This window comes from Gymnoscopelus microlampas (assembly GCF_963454915.1).
Source record: "Gymnoscopelus microlampas genome assembly, chromosome: 10".
Taxonomy (NCBI): domain Eukaryota; kingdom Metazoa; phylum Chordata; class Actinopteri; order Myctophiformes; family Myctophidae; genus Gymnoscopelus; species Gymnoscopelus microlampas.
Genome location: NC_139947.1, coordinates 40,384,275 through 40,405,968, shown reverse-complemented (window position 1 = coordinate 40,405,968; position 21,694 = coordinate 40,384,275). Strand labels below are relative to the sequence as shown.

The 21,694-nt window shown below is 42.7% G+C and overlaps 1 protein-coding gene across 1 annotated transcript in view; it reads right to left on the bottom strand.

Moving 5' to 3' along the window:
* Positions 1–13,142: 13,142 nt before the first annotated feature.
* Positions 13,143–21,694, bottom strand: part of oprl1 (opiate receptor-like 1) — a gene marked incomplete at both ends in the record, with an annotated part of 44,051 nt that continues 35,499 nt past the window's right edge. Inside the window, one exon of the mRNA XM_084070100.1 lies at positions 13,143–13,765. Coding sequence (XP_083926226.1) covers positions 13,143–13,765 — 623 coding nt within the window. The remainder of the gene's footprint in view (positions 13,766–21,694) is intronic.

Genomic DNA, 21,694 nt, shown 5'->3' with positions numbered 1-21,694 from the left:
TGGTCCAAACAAAAGAAAATCTACTGTTGCAGCAAAACAGCAGCAGCAGCACTGCGAGCACACAGTAAAACCTTGGATGTTCACAATGGATACATGTGTACAATGAAGTGATCCTTCACATTGAAAGGGCATTTCCGAGAAGTCGTTATAGAGGCAAGTAATTGCCTTCACCTTTATCACTGCTGTGAAACCACTGACAACAAGCTGAGGGGCTGAAACTGTTTCATAAAGATTAATAATTGTTCCTTCAAGGGAACATAGGCCAAAGGTTACAGCACTCCACCTAGTCCTAGAACAACCCCTGCTTTTTAGTAAAGTAAACAAATAAAGCACAAAACAGAAAAGGTCACTATAGTCTACTTGGAAACTAAGGAAGAGAGATGAAAGAAGCACAAGGTCAGGAACTAATTATGGTATGCTAACAGGGTGCAACTTACATTCCAGAATGACAGTCATTAACAGCAAAGAAGCTGGGGGGAAAAAATGGGAATTAAATGATAAATATCATGTTTGCTACAGTACATAATTGCAAGTGTGGTTTCATTAAAGGAATTTGTAATTGGCATGTTACTTAGTGACAACACTTACACAGCATAATGTTTTATGTTGTGTAACTGAGCCACTTGCAATTAGCCTATGTACTAGCAATCATGTGCTACAAGGAATTGTGTTTTTTAATAGCCCAGTGTTACCTGGTAGCCTACGGTACATCACCAAACACTGCTTAGCTACAGTATATAAGGAAAGGAAACAAATCAAGCAGACAACACTCATTCCTTAAAACAAAGATGGTGCATTTCTGTAACAAGTTTACAGTACATGCCAACTGGGTCAGTGTGAGTGCTGACATTCAGTGTTCATTAATACTATATCCCTTCCGTTATGTCATACCTATTGTACCCGTTGTCAGGGTACTTAGTACTTAGTACTTAGAGTTCGGGCTGCGTAGCAGAGCTCGTACCTACGTCGTACCGCCTGTCCGACCGATATGTCTGAGTCATAGTGTCAGGGCTTTGTCAGAGTACCGGTCTGTCTGTGTCCGTGCCACACACTCCCTCAAGTCCTTGCCGAAGTCGGTCGGTCCCATATATGCACATTCCCATTGTAGCTGCTGCCCCCGGTTATGTTGAATGATCAGGCAGGATTGGTCTCAACTGGTGTCATTTATTAGAATGCTGAACACCGTGAAAACTGGAAACGTACAAAAAATAAATATTACAATTCATATCTTTTCAGTCTCACACCAATAAAATCCATGCATTTCAATAACTTTCAGTGTTTCAATTCAATAATAAGATTCATGATTCATTTAAATAGTGATTCTTCATTGTTCATAGCACGCTTACTGGAGGCTCTGGAGGAAGAATTGGAATGATCACTGATAATAGATGTGGCTATGGATGGTGTTTCTGGTTGCAATGTATGAGTTCCACGTGATGGATTGCGGCTTTCTGCTTCATCTGGTGTTGAAATTTCAGTTTCTGTTACAGTGTGTCCGAAAATAGAGCCATAGTCGCCCTTGTTTAAGGCTATCCTGACCCTTGCTTTAGCAAGCTGCTCATTGAATGGTTTATTAATGGTTTGCAGGTGTTTGTTTGCCATGTCACATATTTCGGTGGTGATGGTGATGCAAGAGTCCATTTTCTTGACAATATCCGGAATTGGAGAGCAGTATTGTTGAAGAGATTCGTAAATTTCACTTATTGCGTTGTGCTTGTTTTGAATGATAAGTTTTATTTCATGAAGGTCCTCCGATGAACAAAATGTTTTCAAAGCTGTACGGATTCCTCTGGCCGAGTGAGTCCATGAGGTGTAAGCTTTTGTAAATGCCTTTTCCAATTTCCTCAGTGTCTCTTCCTGCATCTGCTGGCCCTTCTCTGTTAGGGTTTTTTCACGTGTGCTTGATCTGACCTGTTGTACAGTGGTCACTCCATGTTCAGTAGGATCTTGAGTGTTGTCAGCTGTCCCTTCGGTTTGAGTAAGGACCTGTGTGTGGACCGTTGGCTCTCCGTTTTCAGACATTTTGTTTAAATTTCCACAATTCGTTTCAGAACCATAAACCACGGGAATTTATAAGACCGACCGCAACGCTTTAAGCACTCAAACAAAATATGTCAGAACAAACCAACCAATAAATGTCATTACTCAAAGGTCCCCTTCAATTTATTCATCAGCTTCAATACCATAGAACCTTTAAAGCAGAACCTTAATTGAATACCTTCACATAGAACCTTTGAATTGTTCTTCACCCTTTTTTTTTTGTTCTTTTGTTTTAATATATATAGTTTTTTTTTTTTTTTTTTAATTGTCCTTTAAGAAGCCTTGAGTCCAGAAAATAGGATACCCAACAATTGTCCTTTCAAAGTGGAATGTTACCGTGAGGTATGAGTGTTGTGTTGTGTTAACTTGGGCAATGGCTGCTTTGAAGAGGTGGCTGTAGAATGGATGATGTCGCCGTTGAGTCTCTTCTGCGACAAGTTTTCACTGTAGCTGCTGCCCCCGGTTATGTTGAATGATCAGGCAGGATTGGTCTCAACTGGTGTAATTTATTAGAATGCTGAACACCGTGAAAACTGGAAACGTACAAAAAATAGATATTACAATTCATATCTTTTCAGTCTCACACCAATAAAATCCATGCATTTCAATAACTTTCAGTGTTTCAATTCAATAATAAGATTCATGATTCATTTAAATAGTGATTCTTCATTGTTCATTTTGTTTACTTTTCCCCAAAATAACAAGACCAGGACAACAAAAACCAAAAGAACCATACTTAAATGAAATAAACAAATACAATAATTGGATACCAAATAAACAAACAAACAAATCATCCTAACCTTGCTCCGCAAACCAGGGTAGAGCTGAAAGGAACGTCATCAACTTAGGGCATTTAAACCCCAAACCCCAGCGGCTGCATTACGTTTGCAACTGTAAATGACTAGAAGTTCGGGCCGCTACGCGGCCCGAACGTCTAGCGTGACGCGTCGTTCACTTTGCAGTGCCACCTTACAGGCACCTCACAGTGTGAGAGAGGTTTGTGCTCTCCTAAATCCACGGCAGGCTTTGAAAGTACCCACTTCAGAAAGAGGTGACGTGCATCACCTCTCCAATGACCAAAACCCACTTTGTGATTACTCAGACCTGGTATGGCAGACCTGTGGGGAGTGTGCAGTGGTGTACAATGTGAAAAGATAGTTGAAATCGCAGGAGATGAAGTTAGCAGTTTATTTGTGTAAAGGGTCGTCGGCGTGGGTTGTGTTGAGGATGGAAGCCGGCGAACTGGTGCATCCTACCTATTTATAGGTAGGATGTGATGTCATGCTGTCGTGAGATTACGTCACACTGGCGTGTCTCATCGTGATGTCACGACCGTGATGTCATATGACGTCACACTGGCTACATACATACATACATACTGACAACCGACATGGCGCAGGATTCAAATTGTATATATAGATATATATATATATATATAAGAGCTTTACTGAAATGTTCTTTGAATAAGAGTGTGTCAACGTTACGCCAGCCAACACCAAACATTTACCTGGCTGCCGCTGGTGTGACAAACAAAGGGCTGTGCCTGGAGAGGCACGCTGTCGCTGCACAGAGCGTCTGAGTGCAGCCGTCTCACTCCGAGTGTGTGTATGTGAATGAGTGTCAAAGGGGGCGTGCATAGCTATATGAGTTCCGGTGCGGCAGCGAGTCATTTCAAAATAAGAGGAAAAGTAAAGTGAACCAAAATTAAGCAACGTGAACGACAGGATAACTTCAAAATAAAATACATGAAGTTAAAACAAGTGTCGCAGGCACTTACACCCATATATGGGCATAGCAGTCAGACCTGTGGCTCTGGACAACTGGATATCCATATATGCCTATATATGGGCGTATCAGGTTTGTTTATGGTTATGTCTGAGTCATAGTGAAATGCTTAAATATGGGCGTATCAGGTTTGTTTATGGTTATGTCTGAACCAGAGTGACGTTGCCGAGGTCCGCCCGCCCTCCCATTAGCCAATTTTAATATAGGATCCAATCCAATCCAATCCAACTTTATTTATAGAGCACATTTTAAAACAGAGTTGACCAAAGTGCTGCACGGACCAACAATAAAAAATAATGCAATACAAAAAAACACAATACAATTAAATGAATTAATACAAATATCACCTGGTGATGTAGCTATGGTTCCACAGTTTGGGAGCTACAACGGAAAAGGCTCGCCGCCCTCGCTGCTTAAACCTCGTCTTAGGGACGACAAGCAGCAATTGATCAGCCGACCTCAGAGATCTCGATGGAACATATCATTTAAGAAGATCAGAGACAACAACTGGTGCTAATCCATTTAAGGATTTAAAAACAAACAAAATCTTAAAATGGATCCTAAAACGTACTGGGAGCCAGTGGAGGGAGGCTAGAATGGAGGTGCAGCGTTTTGAACTAGCTGCAGACGAGAGAGGGAGCCTTGGGTGATGCCAGCATAGAGGGCATTGCAGTAATCGAGGCGAGTCGTAATAAAAGCATGTATCACCCTTTCAAAGTTAGTAAAGGATAAAAAGGACTTAGCCTTGGATAAAAGCTGTAAATGGAAAAAGGAGGATCTTTGATAAGCATTTATCTGCTTATCAAATTTAAAATCACTGTCCATTATGACACCAAGGTTTTTTGCACTGGGCTTCACATAGGGAGTCAGGGGGCCTACAGTAAGTCAGGGTGATGCGACTTACCAGCAGAACTCTGTGTAAAATTCATGACCTCGGTTTTCCTTTCATTAAAATGTTTTAAATGTAAGGCCATCCAGGCTTTGATGTTCACAAGACATTCAAGCAGTGGCTTCAGTGCATTGGCGTCATCTCTTTTCAGAGGTATATAGTTGGGAGTTATCCGCATAAAAATGGAAGGTAATGGCGTAATGCCATATTTTTTCATAATGGAGCCTAAGGGGAGGAGGTATATAGAGAGAGAAGAGAGTAGGCCCAAGGATTGATCCCCGGGGGACCCCACATGGCAGGGATGCTGAAGCCGACGAGGAGCTACCACAGCTGACTGAGAAGCTTCTCTCAGACACGTAAGACCTAAACCATTCTAGGGCAGTACCCTTTTATGCCAACACAGTGCTCAAGGCGCGAGATAAGGATGCATGATCCACGGTGTCAAAGGCCCCTGACAAAGGCTGAGTCAGTAATGAATAAAAGATCATTAAAAACTCTTAAAAGTGCAGATTCAGTACTGTGAAATGTTTTAAAACCGGACTTAAAAATCTCAAGAAGGCCATGTGTATCTAAAAAACACTGCAGTTGTGCAAGTACAGTTTTTTCTAAACATTTGAAATAAATGGGAGTTTTGAGAAATTTGAAAGGACAGTGGTGTCCATGTTGGCACTAGAATTTAAATTAAAGAAACTAAATTTACTAGTAGGTTCAGGCCGCAACACTTACACAGCCCTCTCACCTACGTCGCTCCTCTGATCCGACTGATATGTCTGAGTCATAGTGACGGGGGCCTTGTCAGAGTACCCGTTATAGCCATAGTTATAATATATCAAGAGGATTGATTGCCCCGCCCCCAGCTATTCATTTCAATGAACGTTGCTCACAAGCGTTTGAAGCACCCGGAAGAACGCTCTACTTCCGCATTTTTCTTAATTTGAGCACAGCGTTATCTGTGCCTATCTATAAGTCTGTGGTCACTAAGAACCCAATCTGGGAACCCATTTGGTAAAAAAAAATATTTTTACCCCCCTTTATTTGCTTTTTTTGTAGAAACAGGAACTCGGTTTGGCTCCTCCCCTTTCTTAGTCCACTTCCTCCCTGGTGCTTAGACTGTGTTTATTCCTACGAACAACAAAATGACTCTCTACATGTTTAGGGCAGTGTTGCTGACATCTTGAGAGATTACTACCAAACTGACAAGAGTCTGATGGTGCCCATGCAGCAGTAATGTTTAATTTCATATTAGTTGTATAGATTGAAATCTAAACAACATGATGCTAAAGTTAAATGACCATAAGTGTTAATGTATCATTTGTACACTCTCAGAGTTAAATAAACACTCAGGATTTTATAGTATACTGTAGCTTTAAAGCTTATGATAACTAGTGATTTATTTATAGGCCACAGTTGAACTGTGGAGACTAAAGCAATCAGTGACGACCTTTGCCAGTGCTGCCATTTATTTGTTTATTTTACATAATATGCAGAGAAAAATATACAACTTAAAATTCAAGCTTCAGCAAAAATGTTCATAGCATTGACAATAAGCCAGCTAGTATGATAATTCAGTCTGTGATGTGCAAAGCAAGAACAAGTTTATGTAGCTACAGCCAAAGATATGACGTGAAACAGATCTGCCACATGAAAAGCCACCTAAAAATATATATTTCATTTCTTGTGGGTGTTGCATATGCCGTGCCAGGCACCTAAAATAGCAGATCTGCAAGCTCACAACGTGTCGTAGATCAGCTATTTACGGTGCACAACAACATATAATGGGGCTTTAAGATCTGGATAGATTCAGGAGATGCTATTTTCATTTCATAGGACAAGAAAGGTTTCTTGTACGGTATATTCTTAAAAAGAAAACTACTGAATACTATGAATCCCTAATAATGCTAGAACTGTTTCACTCCATGAATTTGGACAGCAGCAGAACGCAATCCATGAATAGGCTAATACATGGTACATAACCAGACAGGCTCCCGCACGGCAAAGCAAACATCACCAATGTGACACTGTTTAGCATTTTTGATAGTAATAATGAAATAGTATAATAATGGTAATACAACAACACTTATTTTTTTCTAGATTTGGCTTTTTGACATGTTTTCATTTGACATTCATGTGGTCTGTAAAAATGTAAACGAATGAAGGAAACTTCCCCGGAGTTGAGTGCAGAGAAATAACAACACACAGTGTCATGGTGGCGCGATAAAACTTCTATAGCTACATCAAGAACGATGACTTTTCAAAGAGAGAGAAAGAGGTGAGATATAGATAGTTTTTATATCTTTACATGAATGTAATACTCAAATAGAATTTCATTACAGAATTAACGTGAAGATCAGAAGTAATTGTGTTGTGTTATACAGTAGGTTTCCTCTTCATCAAGTCATTATACTCTCTATGTAAATTGTGCTACAAAAACACAAAACCGTATAACAAAATATCACCTTTTTCGACAAGCAAATACAGATAAACATTCTCACACCTGTCCTGGTCTAAGAGGAGGAGAGACCTAACTGGGGGTGCAACAATTAATCAGATTTCATCAATTACAAAATACAAATAAAATAAAAAAACATTTAAATAAAATAATAGATTTTGGGTTAAAAAATAGCACATTTACAAGCTGTGACGCATTGTGAGCTTGTAGATCATGCTATTTTTGCTCGACACCATTGTATAATAAAGTATAGAGGACTTAAGTGGTTAATCAGACTAATCGGTTTAGTCGATCGTTATTTTGTTCATCCGATTAGCCTATTGTAAAAGTAATTGATAGAATAATTGCTACTAAAAAAATCCATAAGTGTAGCCCTAGACATGACCAGCATCCTTGATGCTTTTCCAACACAAAGTCTGCCAGGTCATACAACATAGAAGCATTGTTCATACAGGGTCTCACAACAACAGGAGCAACAATCTAAGTTTCTATGTTTTCTTTCATTCCCTTATGCTGTGAATGTGAGGGAACCACATACTGAAATGTGTGCTTTCATTGAATCACATTCTAACCATATGGACCTGAATACTAAAATGGATAGTGAGTTAGTGCCAGTGAGATCTGTACTTCATATTAAATTAAACTGACAGCTTTCTACATAGTTTGACAGACCATTCTTTCCTATTATACCATGCACTGCTGTTACCAGATCACCTGCAACAGCAACAATATGCTACTAGAAAAGTGTGCTCCTCAGAGTGCAGGTCTCCGCCAGGCCAGGTTGCCTACCCAGGGCCTGCAAATTTATCTTAGCCAATTGTAATGGAATATGACAAATCTGACTGATACGTCTTGATCACATGACTGCAGAGATAATCTGTACCGCTTTGGACAAGGTTTGTTTTGAAGAAAATGCAAAATGGCAGAAAATCTAATGAGGCACAAATGGGTGGGGCCTATATGGGGAGTCACGTCATGATCCAAGGAATCTAGGGGCCAGAAACTTGAGTTTTATGCCAAAATGTTAATCGACCTGTTATAGCACAAGTTCTTCCTTGGCCTACTGGGAAAGTGCGTGCAAAGTTTCAAGGCAATAAGATGCTTTCATGATTTGTGGCATTTTCCTCGACAGACACTCCCACAAACTTTGGAAACCAATCATAAATGCTGTGGCCTATTTATGGGGAATTTGTGTCTTAAATCTTTAATTTAAGACCTACGGTTCAATGATAATAATATTAATAATAATAATGAATTGCATTTTTATAGCGCTTTTCCAAGTGCTCAAAGCGCTTTACAATGGTTCATTCATTCATACAATAGTTAGTGGCCAAAGCATGAATCGGCCTGTTATAGTGCCACGCCATGAGGCCAATTTGAAAAATGTGGGGCAGACGTTGTTCCTTGGCCTACTGGGAGTGTCACACCAATCAGTCAAGTGCCGAAGAGTAGCTGCTCAGAGTAAAGCAAACAAACAAACAAACAAGCAAATGGACAGGGGCGAAAACAATCTGGCTTTCAGCCGTCTGACCTTTGGCTGTCCGGCCTGGCGGAGACAACCAGTCAAAACTCCATCGTCTATTATTGAATCACTGCACAGTAAAATCCTTAGTATTCATTCTGAGTGTACAAATGGCATAAGTGTCCATTTGTAAACTTTTAGAATTACAAATTAATGAATTCATTAAAACACATTTACTTTGTGGTTTTAGTATTTGACTAAGTATTGTTATATGCTGTATTTCTTTTCTATTTCTAAGTGTGGCTGCTCCTGTTCTCAGAGGATTAGTACAAAAGAGTACATTTTGGACAAGTATAAAACTAACAGCGAAGCGCAAATTCACCTGGAACAGAGGTTATCCTGCTGGATAGCTAGCATCAATAACAGCAACTAACACAGCAAACTCCTGTGTTAGTTTAACTCTGACATGGTAAAAACTCTTACACTCTCACAGTCAAATTAACACAATATTTTGCTGTGAGGTTATTTAAGGCAATTTAACTCCATAGAATTGTAAGAAAAAAGAAAGTACAAAATGATTTACATATACATGTAATACATGTATACATACACAACTGAAATGAACACAATATAATTCCATAGATTTTACAGCACATAGTGTCATCAATAGTACTTCTAACTTGATGAACGACGAAAGAATAAAGGCGAGCAAAAATTAAGGACACTATCAATCCATTACAAACCACTAAAGTAGTGACATTACATATTTAAAGGGAAACACACCCTGAAACAGAATTTCTGTTACTTTTGTCCTATGGGAAAATCTGAAAATGCTCTCTTCCTCGAAGGGCTGAAACCTTAATGTTTTTCTGTTGATTCATTATTAAGGTTTCTCCTCAACTCAACAGTTAAAAGTCCAAATATTCATCATTTGAAAGGCCATAATATCTCCTATACCTTAAATGCAATTGATATGACAAGTGGTATGCATATCAGTTATATTATGATCTACAAGTTTACAATTGGACCACCAAGCTCCAATTGTTTTATTTTTTAAACATTTTTGAACAACTGTCACTGTCAATGGTGACACCAGTGACCTCTCTGTTTAAGGGTGGATTTCCCCTTTGAGACACAAATAAGAGAGATAAAGAGAGCCCCTTTGTCCCTAGGAGCGGGGTCAAATCACTGTGACCCCTTTCTCCTAATTTGCCACTGCGGGTATTGGGGTACCCCAAACCCTCCCACCAGAAACCCCAAGTCCCAATCAACTGCACTGTAGAATGTTCCTTAGCCAAACCCAAATGTGGATAAAATTATGACATAGGTTTAACTAGATTGTCATTTTCATATATGCCCTTTGCTGAGTGCAATTATACCAGGCATCGTAGAGAACATACACTTTTTATATGGGTGGTCGTAGTGGGAATCAAAACCTTACTTCTGGCAGTGTTAATTCCATGCGCTATTCATTGACCACACAGGGAATCGAATGCCTAAAGCTACAGTAGTAGAGCTTGTTCAGTTCCTTGAGCTATCCAATTGATGTGCTACATTTCAAAACTCCTGTGAAAACAGCACACATATCTCATTGACACATTTAAGACCCTGGACATACTGTACATTTTCACAAATATATTTTAGGTAGGCTACATATTGCCCCATATTATATCATTTAATTTATATTGAAGTGTATAGTAAACAACGTGAAATGTAGACTACACATGATGAGAATGACATAATCACATGTTTCAAATATTTGAATTAAACTTTTGAAGACCTCTTTTTATAACCTTTATTTTTAATTCATTCATTTAAAGTCTTAAATTTAAACCCTGTCTACTGCATCAATTAAATGTACAGACTTTAATATTTTTAGATTCACTATATCACATGTTTGATATATTTGAAACAATTGAAATAGTTTTAGTGTGTATGTGTGTGTGTGTGTGTGTGTGTTTTTTCCCCAACCTAGTTCAAACAACTCTAACACAGAGTCATCCACTTTATCATTAATGGCAAACTTTTTTTTTTTTTTTTAAATATACAGCAAGTAATAAAAAAAAAAAAGGATACACCACCTACCCTTTGCATCCTTAGGCAACTATGTTAATTCTCTCATCCTGGGGCCCAGCCTAGGCCTGATTTATGCTTAGTTGCAACGATGGTGTCGTGGTCCAAAAATAAACATCTCGAAGCTTGTAGATCTGCTATTTTCGGCATGCAAGACCAGTGCACAACAAGTATAAATGAAGCAATACTGTACATGTCTTCAATGCTACACCAACAGGTGCAATTAAACTATAAAATGAGAAGCACTGGCTTGCTGTTTTTCTTCGTGACCAGAATCGCCTGGTCCATCATTGAACAGTTGGGGTATTATAATCATTTTCTTGCCTCCACCCTCACGATTCATTTTTCAATTAGATTAGAGATTAAGCAAACCTACAGTATTTCTCTTGACTTTTCCCTGTGCAGGGGTTCTTATTCAGCATCTTGTCCTTGGACCCACATTCATGAAAACATATTACCGCTATAACTCTTCCCATTTGTGGAGCCAGGGTCCAGACAGAAATAATAGGATAGTGACCAATGTTGGTCCCTAAGCCATAGTTCAAGAAACACTATAATTGTACGAGGTAGTTGCCAAGCTCCTATTTGCTTCTTTAATCCTTGTCTCACAGATCTGACACCCTGCCTTATTCCGGCGATTACAAGCGTTTTCTCTTGATATAACAGACAAAACCCTTTTCATCCCAAACAATGAGATGTGTCCTCTGTCTCCCACATACACGTAAGCCTAATTTATACACTGTCACATAATGGTGTTGCTCATCAAAACAACAGATTTACATAAATGAAACAATGCGTCATTTATGTAAATGCATCACAACGTTAGCTTGGAAATCTGATATTTTCAACGAGCGACACCATTGTGCAATATTGAATATAAGGCTTTACACATTAACCATTTATTTTTCACCCCCCCCCCTCCCCCCATTTCAACCTTTCGAGATCAAATTATCCTCTATGTTGTCTGCATACTTATCAGTACCAATCTTAAACAATCCTGTTCCAGGTGGGCCAGTCACCGTTCTACCAGTCAGGAATCCAAACAACCCAAGGACTCTGGGGGAACCATGGCTATTTAAGGTATTTTAGTACTTATCACCCAAAGCTATCAATAAGCAAGAGGAGGACTAAGGAGTGTGGGGCCGGGAGCCCTCGCTGTTTGGATTTGGGAGGTAACATGACATTTATCACCTGGTCAGTGCTTTTATCCAAAGCCCTGTAGAGTGCCAATGAGTGTATACATTTCCATCATGGGTGGGAAATGAAGCTTAACTGGATAAATGTATGTAGCTAAGGGCAATGGTCATGGATGTTGTGGTTGATTGAGTTGAAGGTTGTCCATGCAGATGGAGGGTCAAGATTCTTCCTCCTTTGTTTACATCTGAACCCGGACACCCCCCCTCAAATGTTTTGAGAGGTGTGGGATCCGTCCTGCCAAACTCCAGGTTCTTCTCTTTGCCTCTGTCTCCACATTATATCATTCCCATGCTATTGCCAGTGCCTCCGTGTCCTCCCTTCCCCACCGCCAAGGACAACTGCTTGTGGGTGTGTACTTTAGTCCTTAAACACACCTTTTTTTTGTCTGTCAAGATCCTTGAATCACAAGGTTTGGTTCCCGATCAGCACTCAGCCACCAAGCCCTCAGGATTGGCATATAGTTATTAGAGAGTTTGTAACTGGAAGTAATGGGTCCAGTCCCAGCCCTCCATTCAGAAGCATTAAAATGTCAACCCTGCTCGCCCTCACTGTTAGTTGTTTTATATAGGAGTGTCGTTTATATGACTAACATGGAACCCAGGCATGTCCCCCCTCCATTAGTGAGCCTTTGAGGAGGAGCCTGTACCATTCCCATCACTCATCAGTCCTGTAGGATATTGTTTGCTTTTCAACCCATGGACATATACCCCTCAACCTGTCTGCCCCTTCCCCAACTGCAGCTTTCAAACATGAAGCGTGGGTCTCTGCTGTCACCAAGTATGTCACCTTTCCCCTCAACATTGGTCCGGTTGGTGCTGTAAACCACATTCGCATACTAGAGACATCCACCTCTCCATTCTATGAGAGTCTACGGAGTTGTGATGGCACTGTATTCAGTTTATCACATAGTCTGTGTATAAGCTTCAACCCTTTCCCACAGCCCAGAGTCCCTTGTTTTCCTAGATCCTTTTCCCCTCTTCCTCACCTCTTTCCTGGGTCCTCCTCCCGGCCTTCTCCTTCTCCCCCATCCCGTTATCCTCCCCCCCGACCCAGGCCAGTCGCGGGGTCGTGCCCGGGGGACGGAGGGGGTCGCGGTGCTAGAGCGAGGTGATCTGTGTGAGCTCTGTGTTGGAGTTCCCTGTGCCAGTCCCGCCCCCCATGCTGTCCCCTCTTCTTGCCCGGCAGCGGTCATAATCGTCGTCGTCAGCCCCCGACAGCCCCCCTACCAGGGGCAACTCCACGCCTAGTCATGCTGGGTTGGGCGTCCCTCCTCCACCCCCTCCTCCACCCATACCCCCACTCCTATCCCCGCGGCCTCCCCCGCAACCGTAGTCCCCGTCCGCTCCGCCTCCACCCATGACGTTCTTGCAGCCGTAGGCGGCCGCCACCTCCCGGGCGATGCTCCGCATGCGGCCGGACTGCTGTCCTCCATCCAGACGGAACGGAGGCAGCGGGTGGCAGAACTCCCTGAAGCAGCGCTTGAAGTTCTCGTCCAGGAAGGCGTAGAGGACGGGGTTGAGGCTGCTGTTGACGTAGCCCAGCGCGATGCAGAAGTGCATGAGCACCAGCGTGAACAGGCTGCCCAGGTTGAAGCCCAGCGCCTGGGCCAGAGCCATGATCTGCACGGGCGTCCAGCAGACCACAAAGGCCGCCACCACCACCAGCACCATGCGGGTGATGCGGCGGAGGTTGCGGTCCTTCTCCTTGGAGCCGGACAGGATGCGCACGTTGCGGAGACGCTTCACCATCAGGCTGTAGCAGATGCTGATGATGGCGACGGGGATGAGGAAGGAGAACAAGAACACGCACGTGCCAAACACTGGGTCCCAGTAGCTGCGGGGGTGCGGTAGGACCACGATGCACTCCACACCTACAGGAACACAAGGTGAGGTGAGGTAAGACAAGGTAAGGTAAAATGACGTAATATAAGGCGAGGTAAGATACAATGAGCGAGTTCATTGTTCAAGTGTTAAGCATCACTATAAAGGTATGTGTACCGTAAGTATAATGGAGAAAAACGTTTAAGGGAGGGGAGCTGATAGAATAGAGGGAGTTTATTATAATTATTAACCCCCCCCCCCCCCCCCCCCTGCCGAAAAGAGCTGATCTACAAGCTCACAATTGAGCTTGTAGATCTGCTATTTTTGTGGAAAGTTTGCCTATTTTCGCCGAATCTTCATATTATGACAATCCCAGAATAGGGATGCTAAGGTTCATGTGGTTAAGAAAAGAGAAGGAAACAGAAAATACTGATAACAGTAGAGGAAGACTGAATGAGTGAAGACAGACACACAGGGAGCCTAAAAACACACAACAGCTAGCGGATAGAAGAGAGACTGAGAGATGAGAGGAGAGAAGAGATAGTAGCAGACTGACAGCTTAAAGGGAAAGTAAGTGGAGCTATGGCAGCACTTTACTTTCACTAATGTCTGGTAGTGTCTCATGGTCTGGAGGTAGGAGAGGACACGTTAGTACACAGTACAGTACTGTGTGACACTTGAGTCCAGTCTCTGTGTGGAGGAGAGGAGATGGCCAGACAGAGACACATGAAAGTGTTCATCTATCTAGTACAGTATAGTACAAAATGCTAACGACTGCATGCACGCGCACGCACACACACACACACACACACACACACACACACACACACACACACACACACACACACACACACACACACACACACACACACACACACACACACACACACACACACACACACACACACACACACACACACACAGTACTGCATACCAAGTGTGTGTTGAATATCAGCCTCAGCAGGGAATTCTCTCTACCAGTACCTCTCATCTCTCTGTCACTCTTGTATCTTTCTCTCTCTCTCTCTCTCTCTCTCTCTCTCTCTCTCTCTCTCTCTCTCTCTCTCTCTTTCCCTGTCTTTTGGTTGCCACCCTTTCCCCCTCCCTCCATATCTCTCACCTCTGTCTCTTTCATTACTTTTTTTGCATGTAATCTTTCTGAAGGAAAATCTGTCAATAAGATTGAAATCTTGTTCAATTTCTCATTTCCGCTGTCTTTTCTAACCCCATGGTGATTGCTTTCTCCCCCCCCCCTCTCTCTCATATCTCTCTGTCTCTCTCTCTGAGCTGGACTGGTCCCTGAACACAGATGCCCTCTGCCGAAAGGAGCAGACTCTGCTCTTTCTTCCTGAGGAGGCTCTGGTCCTTTGAAGTGTGCAACAAAATGCAGCATATGTTTCACCAGTCAGCGGTGGGCAAGTGTCCGATGGGGGGGCAGCATGGCTGACAAGCATGCTAAGCGGCTGGATAAGCTGGTGAAGAAGCACTGGCTCAGTGCTTGGCAGGAGGCTGGACTCACTGGGGACTGCTGTGGAGACGTGTACATGGACTAAGGTGCAGGCCATAATGGACAACGTTAGTCATCCCCTGGCAGGCCAGAGCAGCAGCCGTAGCACACTGCTTCTCTCTCTCTGTGCTGCAAGAATGAATATGGTTCAAGGGATCTTTTGTCCCCACAGCCATTAGGCCTTTTAACACCATAGCCAATCACAAGGGCTTGTGAACTTTAGTTACAGACACTGGACTCTGCAGTAAGAATAAGGATTATTCTGCAATGTAATGTATGTGGATCTATCTATCTATCCATCTATCAATCTATCCATCTATCTATCTATCTATCCATCCATCCATCCATCCATCCATCCATTCCACCCATCCTACCACTCAAACAGAGAGCGTCTCCTTTCAAACCCCAATGGTTCTATTGAGCCCCCCGCCCACAGGAGTGGCCCAATTCTCGCACAACTTGCTACAAAAATCGCTCATGAAAAACTATATAATCTCCTACGTTTCATTTTCCACCTTCACATGTGTCTCCTTCTCTAATAATCAAAAAGTGCTATATATTTCATCTCGCAATTTACTTCCGGATGGTTCGTTTTGCACCTTTTTTTGCCACATCGGTCACGGGAAAGAAATAAGCACTGCCGTGGTCTATGGAAACGAGCCCAAAAGTGCACCCAAATAAGCCCAAAATCGCTTATACAAACAGTCAGACCTGGCAACGCAGCCTACGCCAATCATGCGTGAGAGATCTACAAGCTATGGGGCAGAGACGCCACCGTATCTTAGCAACAACGACAGCGCTCACTCTCATTGGTCGTGTCACGCTAAGAGCAGTTCCCAGACAATGGCATCGCAGAGAGCTTGCTGTAGCCATCAGAGTCAGTCGCAGCAACGACGGACAGGGAGCTGTGATAGCTGGCATGTAGCTAACGCTAACGTGGTTGTTGTCATGCCTGCAGCGGCTGTGCAATCACTTTGTCAACAATGCACGTTCGTGTGGTGAATGTTATTATTGCTGCTCAGTTAGTCCATTGTAGATGGTGTATATTGTGGCCTTGTGTGTCTTCAGGAGAACTGTGTAGCTCCACAGCAACTCCAGTAACTAACGTAATGGCAGGACCGCCCCGTGCAACGCATCTTTAGGCTGCATTATAGTAATTTCAGATAATTTCGTCCCGATTAGGGCAGTGGTTATCAACCTTTTCAGACCGCCTCGCGCTGCGAGACGTTGCGAGCTTGTAGATCGGCTATTTTTGGCATAGAGTTATAGGTGTAGAGTGAAAAAAGAGCAGCAAACGTTTATCTGAAACACAATTTTATACAATATAGAGGGGGTCCCTGCTTCATCTCTCACAGCTAGGGAGTCCTTGGCCTCAACATGTTGAAGACCCCTGTTTTATAGTATAGTTTGTTGACTAATTTTGTTGCAGTAATGGTCTTTTCCTTTACTTTCGTTTTTTTATTGTCTCCGCCAGGCCGAAAGGCATGGTGCGAGAGTATGTTTTACCCCCTGTCCGTCCGTCCGTCCGTGCGTCTGTGGATAGCTAATCTCCCACATCGTTGGCTTGATCGCAGCCAAACTGTGCACACACACTCCCTGGATGCCAATTCAGAACCTCTGCCCCATTTTTTCCACATGGCCCTGTTATAGTGCCACCAGGAGGCCGCTTTTTGCAAAACACATTTTTTCACAGTACTCCTACATAATTTGTCCAAACATCACGCAAATCGGTACACAGTATCTCTATAGTCATTACAAAAACCGGGTCTTTCAGATTTTTCATATTCCATCCTGATTGAAAAATGGCTTCCAAAGTTTGCAGGACTGCTCCGTTTTGACCAAAATGCCTCAAATTAGGAACACAGCATGCACTTTCCGTGCAACTTTGCACCCACATTCCCTATATGCCGAGGAAGAAATTCCACTTGAGATTTTTCTAATCAGCCTCATGGTGGCGCTATAACAGCCCGATTTGTCTTTTTACCTTTAACATCACCAATCTGTGTAAAACTTTGTATGTGCACTCTCTACAGGTCAAGGAAAAACCTTTGCCCTGCATTTTTCACATCTACCTTTTATAGCGCCACCAGGAGGCCAATGTCAGGGCTCTCAATACTGCATATTGGTGGAGGAGGAGGGGCCGCAGGGCGACCGCACACATCGCTGAACCAATGGTAGCCCACGGATGTTTCCTCTGGAGATTTAAAATCTATCCCTCTTTGCCAAATATCATCCGCGCTACAGGGTCTTCACTGACCGAGCCACGGCCCCACTGGCTCTCATGACGCTACGCCACTTATATGCGCTGCCAAGTGGCCGCGGGCGCTACGTGGGCGTGGCGGCGGGCTAGACGCGAGGCCCTGCGTAGCAGGGCCGAGCTTCTAGTCTATCCAACCAACCATCAGCATTATTAGTCTAGCAGGAGAAATAGGTTCCATGACCTTTTTTGTAACCCAAGACCCCAATCATAAACTAAACTAAAGTTATTGATATAATCTTTCACTTGTATAATTTTCAGAATACACCATTACACATAAGTGTGTTTTTGTGACAACTTCTCTAAACATAATTTTTTAGTGCAAGTGTTTGCCCCTGACACTCACGCCAAAATGACGCAGGCACTGGAAATGTCCCGGAATTGTTTTTATTTATTCATTTAAAAGTGAATACATACAATTTGTACCCCTTTTTTCTCCCCCAATTTTAGTCGCAATGCCAATTCATTTCCTCATGTCAAGGACCTCGAAATTGGTATTTGGCCGCGGACCCCTGAAAATATTTTGTGCCAGGGACCCCCCATACAAGATTTGTGTCAAAATGTTTAAAAAAATATGCCAAATGTTTTTGCAATATTTTTTTTTTAAATAGCCGATCTACAAGCTCACAACACGTTGCAAAGCGACACGTTGTGAGCTTGTAGATCGGCTATTTTCAAATAGCCAATGTATATCGGGCTCAAGTGATTAAACTGAATTGAATGCAAAATTACATAACTCATTTTGCTGGGGACCCCCTGGTACCCCCCCAAGGACCCCTGGGTGTGCCCGGACCCCGCGGTGGTGGGCAGGGACTTTACCACTGCACCACCCGAATGCAATTCATACCGTTTCTGAAAAAAACATTGTTGCTGCTTTCCAGAATAACATGGGCGCCAGGACCCCGCAGCATAACAGTTCTAAGAGACTACTGAGTTGTATCAGATGTGCTGCCAAAAAGACAAATAAAATGGATTTTACACAGTGCGACTTTAAGAATTTGTCATGTTGCCAAGGTTAGCCATGGGGCTAGTTTGAATTTATGATATGGGAGCAGTGAAACATTTAGATTTTCATAACTCCTGATCCAGATGACATACAAAGACAAATGAACCCCTTCTCCCCATACACTGCAAATCAAATAACCACTCTTTATTGGTGAAAAACATACACAGACTTAGCCATAGTGTCCTGCAATAGTCGAATGAAACCAGTCTATCCTCTTATATGCACTGCAAGGCTATAACATGGATGGCAATTACTCTAACTGAGATGGATGACAGGGTCCTATAAAACGGGTTACAAAAAAATGTCAGCTAGGATACATGGGAACCTATTTCTCCTGCTAGACTAACATGTCTCCACTCATCTCCACCTCAAGGACTGTAAATGGACCCATCCATCTAACTGTGTGCGTGCGTGCGTGCGTGCATGCATAGGCGATTTTTGCCTCTACCACCAGGGGGGGGAAAGGAAATATATGAACATAGATTTTTATATATATGCACATATATATGTGACATATTCGGAATTGTCCACCTGCATATATGTCTCTAAATATATGTACATATCCATATATGTGTGTGCGTATGTGTATGACTGCATGCACGAGTGCGTGCATGTCTGCTATAAGTGCCCATCCATCAAACCAGACCCTCTACCTTACTGTATAGATCTGTAATAAATGGCTGCAAACTGTCAGGAACAGCACTGTAGAATGTGTGTCTGTCTGTCTGTCTGTCTGTCTGTCTGTCTGTCTGTCTGTCTGTCACACATTTTCCTCTGGCAGGTAGCATAGTGCTGATAGCCCGCCGAAGCACGACCACCATGGCCCGTGTGCACCTGCACTCCTGCTCTGTTGCAGGGTTTCCAGTGGGGTCAGCAGGTATTCTGTGAGGGAATAACATTTGTCACCTACTACATTAAGCTTTCCAACACTGCTGGCATCATTACGCTAATGGTTGGATGCGTCCCATTGGTCAGAAACTGCTTACACAAGCTGAAACTTGAGATACCAAGTCGTGTCATGAAACTGTACTGTATTCATTGACTAAAATCGAAATCCACATTTTGGCGCTCCCCCTTCACTACTCCACTAGCCTTCTTCCAGAAGGCAACAGTCCTTGAATCATTCATGAAGCTGCAGGCTGTTTTTGGTAAATGTCCTTGACTAACTGGTTCCAGTGATGTGCTGGGTCATTTTCACAACACACTGCAGATCTAACGTTCACATATCCCCTCATATCTCTCTCTCTCTCTCTCTCTCTCTCTCTCTCTCTCTCTCTCTCTCTCTCTCTCTCTCTCTCTCTCTCTCTCCCGATGTCAGTCAAATATAAAATTCATGTAGTCTGGCAAGCTGCTCACCTCAGAGTTAAAAGGCCTCTTGTGGGTTCAAGCTGAAGTCTTTTAACATGTTCTACAGAAACTGAGAGGTGGTGCCACACACTATAGCTATGCTTAGTTTGAGTAAAGTCACATTTTTGTTATTCCATACCTTTCTTCGTCCTGCCATAAGGGGTTTCCTCTCTCCAGTATCAGTGATGTCACTTTATAAATGTAATCTCTACTGTATGAAATCAAAGGTCTTGCTCTGGTTCATGTGAAAAAGAATCCAAAGACATGAGAGAGACGAAGCGGCATTGTGCAAGTGCGTCATTTTTACATAGTTTTGTTGGTCAGTTGTCATTCTAATTGAATGGAGAAAAGGGAAAGTCCACACACTGCAATGCAGCCCCCAAAGCACATTACATTTTAGGTAAATGCCTTCTACAAAATAAAGGGGCATTGAAGGGGCAGAAAATAGCCGTGCAGTGGTAGTAGACTGAATGTTTCTAAATCATTATTGTAGTGTATTAGGAGGAGTTTACTGCAGATGCAGACGGTGGAGAGCATGAGTATCCTAAGTATCCAAACCTAAGACACAGTAAGGAATGAGAAGGTTAGAAGGGCTTGTAAATGTCAACAAGCTCAATGACTTACTACCCAGATGGAGGGATGAGACTACCAGATGGAGGGATGAGACTGTATCAGGAGATGAATAGTGGGTCGTTGCACATCATTTTCCAAATGTCATTTTCACGGAAAGGAAATATAGATCTCTTATAAAGACTACATCCTATAACCTGGGGAGATGACATCTCATGGTCGACGAAGGGACGATTGCTCTGCGATTTGCTAGTTCATTGTTAAGTCAGTCGGTTAACCAATGGTGTAACTTATTCATAGGGCTGGCCACGGTGTTGCGGTCCAGCCAAAAATGTTTGTGTGCGTGTGTGTGTGCATGTGTGTGTGTGTGTGTGTGTGTGTGTGTGTGTGTGTGTGTGTGTGTGTGTGTGTGTGTGTGTGTGTGTGCGTGTGTGCGAGCACACCAGCTTGCTAAAGATGACATTAGTGACAGGACAGCAAGGTGCCGAATAATAGCCTTTCCTCCTGCCAGTATGCCCTTTGGGCGGGACATTTGACCCCAATTACTGAGTGTATCATGCTGCCACTGTGCCGTAGCTGTCAGGTTATGATAGTACTCTGTCCACTGTCTGTTTGTACAGTATAAGGGGAGAGGCGAGGAGAGGAGAGGAGAGAAAAGCAGACAGATAAAAGTGTTGATAGGATTAGTCTATAGCTGGAAGCTAGCACTGGATCAATACTGAACCACTAGACCAGCACACTGCTGCTGGCTGCAATGTATTGCCTACTCTATTTAGCAGTTAAATAGTGTAGTGTATGCAGTGCAGTGCTTGTCTGTACAAGTATACATGTGTGGCTATGTAGAGCCCAAGCCCTGGAATATAATGCTGCACCATAAAAAATGTATTGAAATTGTGTTGCTTTTAAATACCTTTAATGTTAAGGCCTACTTTTATTTAAATACAAATTAATTACAGAGATAAAACTCAAGCAGCGTTTACAGTAGGAATTTAGCTGAGGCTCGTCCGTCACATTGATCTAGAAACCTCTGTTCCTAGATCAGCAGCAGTGCAACCAACCAACAGCAAGTACGGTGGTGTGACACAATATTGGGTCCTATTTTGGGGCAGGAGGAATGGTGTGAGGTGTGCAGTGAACATTTGAATTGTTTTTTCACCGCTGGCTTGAGTTATAATAATCATAAGGAATTTCTATAATGAGGAATGTGTCTCGATGAGGTTAGTGCATTACACTGAATAATGATTGTGTTAAGAAATATAAACACAATCAGTTCTGAAAATATATAAATATTG